The following is a 6,655-nucleotide window of genomic DNA, read 5'->3' as shown; positions in this document are numbered from 1 at the left end:
CCTGTGGCCTGTGAGTACAATAGTAGAAAAAAGTACTCTTTTTGAACCCTCAAGAAAAGTCCCAGGAAAGAATGGCCTTCACATGGGTGCATAAGCTGTCAAAAATACTACAACAATTAAATAATGGTAATTGCAGATTTATTGCATAATTTAAGAAAATCTTGCAGGTTTAATAGGTAAGAAATAGGAATTATCCTCCAAGCAGCAATATATTTAAATATTTAAACAAAATGAGAGAAACTGCTATTTATGACATGAAGGCAAATCTCTGTTGTGAAGTTCTAAACAGCCAAAAGCAGCCAGCACATTTTACTTCATTTTCAAATGGCAGGTGTTAAATTGGAACCTTTGCATGTGGTCTGGCCACACTCTGCTGTTCCCCTGGGATGTGCTGCCCTTCCAATGGGAGAGGAGGGAATGCTGTGCCAGAAAGGAGCTCCTGTCTCCCTCCTGGAGCTTTCTGGAGCTCCCTGTGAATGGCAGAGCCTGTCTGAGCCTGCAGGAGACAAGGCTTAGCAAGGCTTCACACAGCAGAGCATGACCTAGTCCCAGGCTGATTTCCTCTATGGGAATGTTCCAAATGACATCTAATATTTAACCATAATTGAGACATTTAGGGGCAAACATGTCTAGACTTAACTGATGTTTTAAAACAGCTACTCCCCCTTTTCCAGCAGTGTATCACTGTGAAGTGCATGTACTGAAACAATTAACACCAGATTTTTCTGTTTCATTCAGTATTCTTAGCCCACAGGTAAAACTTTTGGCCACAGATTATTCCAATTATACTTTGTAAAGGATGATCTTTGTTTTTCACAGGAGCTCACATAATCCCAAAGTCCCCCTTAAACTTTAGAACAGAGAGGATCCCTTCTGCTCATACTGGAAAGGGTTACCATGCAGCAGTATTTTCTAATTAAAGTACAGAAATAGGAGGTGAAGGAGCCCAAACATCAGGCTGATCTAATATGCCAAAATATGATACAATGTAGCCTAAAACATAATATATATCCCTGTACATAATGAGAGTACTCACTAAACGTTTTTAGCATATGAATAGAAAATAAATTAACAGAGAAAACTTATGTTTCAGGAAAGAGTGAGTTCAAGGCAGGAGAGGGATAGTTTTAACTCGCCACTCTCTAAGTGGGAGGGGTTACTAAGCAAAAGTGTGTGTTGATAACCCAAAACATGGCCTGGTTTGTGATTATGGGATCAGGAATTCACAAACGTATCTCTTGGCAGTGCGGCACACCTCATCCACCCACTTGCCCTGGGCTGCCTGAGACAGGAAGACACAGTTTTCCCTCTTGCCCCCGTTGGGCTGGGCACGGTCCCAGTTGGAGTAGAGCAGAGCCATTCCATTGACATCCACAAACCTCCCCTCGTGGGCCATGTCGGTGACACCCAGCCAGAACTCGGCCGCGCCGGGCGCGCTTTTCCTGCCGTAATCGCGAAGGATGTTGGTTTCCTCATTGTTCCTGGGGATAGCCAACGTCCCCCCCTTGGCTATGCAGTCCTCATTGGCCTCGTGGAAGTGCTTGGTGCCTTCTGGCATGAGGTAGCACTTCTTGTGGGCTTTGGTCCCACGAAGGCACACTGTGAACAGACAGGAGTTTGCACAGTCAGTACCAGTCTGCGCCTCAGCTTTCAGTGATGGTTCTCCAAACGATAATTTTCCAAAAGCACCTTGGAACTTGAGCAGACAAATCCTTCAGCAAGTGAAAGGCTGTTGACTCCACAGACTTGGCCCTAAATGTGGAGTAGAGTCAGGCTTACCTGCTGGTGCTCCAGTTCATGTAGGACCCTGTGTGCAGCCAGCACATCAGCGTGCCTTTGGAAACAGACTGCTGAAATATAACCCAGGCCTGTTCTCAGTGCCCCTTTTACCAAGGAGTGCTGCTTTCACATATTTTCTACCTTATTTCAGCAGTCCTGAAACTGATGGAATGGATGAGGCTTGTTTTGTTGCCAGATGTAAGTTGGTTATCAGGAAATCTGTATTTGGCTTTATAGTGGAGACCGATCTAAATGTCTTTTAATATTGGTGATATTTAAGTAAAGTAAATTTTTACATCTTATCTAAGCTTCCAGCAAGCAAAGGCAGGACAGAAATGTGTTGTATTAAATTTTTCCTGCTCTCCAGGAAAATACTGATTTGAAATTCGTAATACAAATCTCTGAGTGATTACTAAAAGTGTAATTCTACCTGTAGAAGATTGCATATTCACCTCCCTTGGAATTTATTTATTTTCTTTCCAGCAAAGTCTCCCCCTTCAAATTCTAAATCCAAATGCGGTAAAGTGACTTAAATCTATAAATGCATTAAAAAAGTGCACTCTTATTACTGAGCTTACAGAACAATCTGGACCCAATCTTCTGAAGATTTGAATTTATAAATCTGTTCCCTTTTACTTCTGCTGGGGAAGTCTTGATGTAAAGTCTGAATGGCCCAGAGGGTTAATCTGGCAGCTGCTCTGTCACTGGAGTTGCCTTCCAGAGCTGCTCTGGGGTTGTTCCAGCCCGAGGTCTGTGGGGGCAGGAACACAGGAGGGAATCCTTAAACTTTGCCTTCCTGTTCTCCTTCCTAATGCAGATTTGTGAAAAACTGATTCTCCCAAGAAAAATAATGATGGCAAGGTGAACCCTCTTTGGTGGAGTGTTTGTTCTGAGCTGAGGAAGGTACCAAAGGCCTGGAATTGACTCCTGTAACAATTAGTTTTAGAATCCTGAATGTTTATACTTGCGTATTATTTAATTTATTGTTTAAGATCATCTTGTACTTATGTACATCTTCTGTCCTGATGTTTTCTATAATCTCTTTTTAATTCCTGTCATCTGTTCTTGTAAAAAAATAATTATGTCTCTGACCAATAGGATATGGAAGTCACTTTGGACTACATCTTATGTCTCAAGTTTTTAGTATTTCCAGTTGTAGTATTCACTGCATTCCTTAGCTGCATTTTCAGAGTCATATTTTCTATTAGGGTTTAACCTTCAAATTTTAACCCTTCCAATGGCCTAAGTAATGAACCTATTTATTTAATGTGGAACTCTTTAACAAATTTATATTTAAGATATAAGAGAGAAAGATCAGAAAGGAAAGATCAGAGAGACTTCAGCAATGCTGCAGCAATGATAAGGACTGGATATCTTTAGGGAGGGAGTATGTACTGCAAAAATATTCTGTGGCAGCATTTCACATTTCACTCAGTGTAGAAAGGAGGCCCAGGAAGTTCAAGCAAAAGAAGAAATCAGATTTTTATATTGTGTCTTGGAAATGTTCATAAGCTAAAAATGGAGCTCCTTTTTAAAGTTGTTACAAGGACATTAACAAAGACAGTCAGATCTAGGGGGGTGAGAGGTGTCTTTTTGCCAGATTTGGATTCCAGTTGCACGGTGTGGGTTATAAATTTAGAATAAAGCTCAAAATAAGTTTTGAGGAGAGAAAGTCTCCCAGTTCTGGTTTCATTTCTAAGCCACTGCATGCTTCCTCTCAAGCTCCTTCTGGAAGCAACACAAGAATTACTTTTAAACAAGAGTTACTTGTCTAGAACAGGCTCCCTCTTTTAAGAAACTTCTAAAGCCTTCTTATAAGACATTTGAAATAAAAATATTTTGTAAAGCCCCAAAAGCTCTATGTAACCCAAGACATAAAACTGAACAACCCAGATATTACCATCCCTAAGGAAAATACATTCTGTTTCATGAGAATGATGTAATTTCCTCTGTAATGTCCTCTTGTACATGTTTAAATGCCAGGTTTTATGTCAACAGCTGTGAAAAAGCACAACTGTCTAGTAGGTACATGTGTATTTACCCTTCTTATTTTGTTTGGAAATTTCCATCTGGTTATTTAAATACTTAAAGGACTCTGCCCGTTGGTCCTGAATACTTCTGAACTCACAGTGGATATAACTTTGAGGTTTTATGGCGACATTCACATTTGAATATATGTTCATATCAAAGCTGGGCACTTAACTCACCAACCACCTGAACTCTCAGACCCAGGAACCCTCACTGTGCTGCCTTTGATGACACAAAACTCAGAGCTTGAAGTTGTGCATAGCAAAGACAGAAGTAGTTCTTGCCCTCAGTGAAGAATCACCACTCATTCCCCAGTAGCTGAGACCTGATTTTACTTGAATGCTTCCTTCAGCACTTGTCTGGTAAAGCTATGGCACACCATGGTTTTATGGAGCTGCACTCCTCAGTCATAAAATCCCCTTAAAGAGAGAGGTGGGAGTGAAGAAGAGAGGCAGTGAGAACTTTTGGAAGCCACTGACCAGCATGAGCTGCTTTACCTGACTGGAGTGCTTGTATTTCCTTCAGAGCATTCACTTCTCGCCACAATTTGTCAATCTGGGTCTTCAGGTCATCTTTTTCTTACACAAAAAGAATATATAGAAATTAACAAATATGCACACATTAAAAAAAAATTAAAATTACATGTTAAAAGCTGTTTCAAAAGATCATGCTGATATTGCTGCATTGCTGAAATGCTTTTTGATTCTTTTAAAAGATTTGTGCTTAATGAAAACATTCCTCTAGGATTTCTATAAAAAACATGAGGAACTCACCTTTACCTTTCCTTCTCATATTTTATAATGGATGTTGCCCTAAAAACTGTTTGAAAATCATTGTTGCAGCTAATCATTATTTAGTGAGCTGGTATCTAATTTACAGAAAATGTCCCTTTTTCTTTTGAAACTGTGCACTCTGATGTATGGACATGGCATACCAAAAATAGCAGGACACAAGTTGTGTTTCTTCAAAGCAATGTTATTTCTGTGAGCATGAAACTTTCACACAACTCTAGTTTTAGCACAGGGAGGAATGACAAATAGAGCCCAGCCTGACAGTCTGAATGTTGCAGATGTGCTTGCTGAGCTGCAATCTCTACTTCCCAGGGTTAGCCTTCCTCTGTCCCTCAATACAGAGGGGCCTGGGGACTTGAGTCACACAAAATCACTCTGAATCAGCATTTTGTAGCACTTAAAAAAGCACCAAGAATAGGATGGCACAAGAAAAGAAGCTAATTTGCCCATAACTCCATATTCATGTCCTCTTTTCCATTTTTTTTCTTTTAATCATCATAATATCTTTCAGGGCTCCTTGCTTCCCCAAGGCAGAATTTTGTGCTGTCCAATCAGTGCTACCCTGTGCTAGCATAAAAAATGTATAAGCAGCCTGTCCTTAGGACACCTAAGCTTAAAACCCTGGAGATCCCAAAGGTGAAGGAAGTGTCTACAAATGTGTGACTCCAGAGCAGCTCAATCTTCTTGTACAATGGCTTTATCAAAGCCACATTTTTAAAAAATTAAATAGGAGTTCAAATACTTGCTATCAGTGAGCCTCCATCGTACCTGCTTTTATTAGAAATACACCTTTAAATTAAATACACAGACATTTCTAAACAACATTCTGTGGGTTTTTATTTACTCTTAAGCTTTGCTGTGGGAACTGATGCTTTATCTTCTGCTAATTCATTGATGTTGACCTGCTAATTAGTTTGACTTGCCATTTCACAGTGTTTTTCATACAAGTGGAGTAATGTTCCACAAAGAGTAGACAGACATTCTGTTAAAATTAGGAAATGGTGCAAAAATCTGAACAATAATCCTTGGAGCCTGAATACTTCTGCTTGTTTCCCCCATATACATGAATTTCCATTTTTCTGATCTTAGTCAATATAGCTGCATAACCAAGAATGATCAGCCAGAGTCCTCTCTCAGCTGTACCTGTGAGTTCTGAATAATGTTGACAGAGGTGAACAGCCAGAACAGAGCAATATATTTGCAGCTGTTATACAGCTCTATTTTCATAATTCATTCTGGCACCTCATTTGTGGCTTTGCTAGCTCACATAAACAATATTTAAAAGACAGATATGATATAGACTCAAGTGTCCTTTATAAATAAACATTTGTGCAATGTTAGTTTCTGGTTCATGCAGTGCTGTTTAAAGTACACAGTAAATTTGCATAGTCTATAAGGTTCTATCCCTCCTCCCAGTTCAGACCCAGTACCTTTCACTCTACGTTTGCTGTGCTTCCTGGCTTTGAATTTGGAAGCCTGGCTGATGGTCTGATCCAGCAGTAGTAAGCTTATGAGCAGAAAAATCATAAGTCCAGTTTGTGCCATGTCTCTTTGAAAGAGCCTAGGAAGGAGCTTGAAGAGATTCCCTTTAGCAGCTCTGAGAGAGGCCACCCAGAGCCATCTCAGCAGGGCCTGCCTGAGCTCAGCTTTATAAGGTGTGCTGGCAGCCTGGGCTGCACTCCACGCTTCTGAAATGTGTTTGATGCTTGAGCTGGCTGTAGCACAAGACACCCCCTTGTTCTCCCATCCCATCTGAAAGTGCTGTTTCCATTCTGAGCTCAGCTGTCCCAGCCCTGAACACTGCCCTGATTGCCTCACCGTGAGCTTAACAGCAGAGGCAGAAGGTGGGGAGGAGCAGACGGTGCCTGTGCTCTGCCAGCCTCCAGGAGGGGCAGCCAGAGGATTTCCACAAGTGCCAGGGGCTGGCCCAGCACGGCTCTGCCCCAGCCTGGGTAAGTCAGGACATGGCCACCACCTTCCCCTGAAGCACAGCCAGGATGCTGCTCCCTCAGTAAATGCAAGCACTGCAACTACAGACCCACACAGAGGATAAAACA

At 41.2% G+C, this 6,655-nt stretch overlaps 1 protein-coding gene across 1 annotated transcript; it reads right to left on the bottom strand.

Moving 5' to 3' along the window:
- Window positions 1–1,207: 1,207 nt before the first annotated feature.
- CLEC3A (C-type lectin domain family 3 member A) lies at window positions 1,208–6,143 on the bottom strand. Its single transcript, XM_054641014.2, has 3 exons — window positions 6,029–6,143; window positions 4,305–4,385; window positions 1,208–1,599 (listed from the first exon to the last, which is right to left on the bottom strand). The coding sequence occupies exons 1-3, from the start codon at window positions 6,141–6,143 to the stop codon at window positions 1,208–1,210; spliced, it is 588 nt and encodes a 195-aa protein (XP_054496989.2).
- Window positions 6,144–6,655: the final 512 nt, after the last annotated feature.

This window comes from Agelaius phoeniceus, chromosome 12 (assembly GCF_051311805.1).
Source record: "Agelaius phoeniceus isolate bAgePho1 chromosome 12, bAgePho1.hap1, whole genome shotgun sequence".
In the NCBI taxonomy this organism is placed as follows: Eukaryota; Metazoa; Chordata; class Aves; order Passeriformes; family Icteridae; genus Agelaius; species Agelaius phoeniceus.
The sequence above is the reverse complement of the archived record's forward strand: the minus strand, read 5'-3'. Positions and strand labels throughout refer to the sequence as shown.

Bases quoted from the DNA above. Each gene is read 5' to 3' on its own strand.
- CLEC3A (XM_054641014.2), bottom strand. From the start codon at position 6,143: ATGGCACAAACTGGACTTATGATTTTTCTGCTCATAAGCTTACTACTG. The intron at 4,386-6,028 runs GTACTGGGTCTG...TTTTTGTGTAAG, and splicing joins CAGCAAACGTAGAGTGAAAG to AAAAAGATGACCTGAAGACC. The intron at 1,600-4,304 runs GTAAAGCAGCTC...GTCTGTTCACAG, and splicing joins AATACAAGCACTCCAGTCAG to TGTGCCTTCGTGGGACCAAA.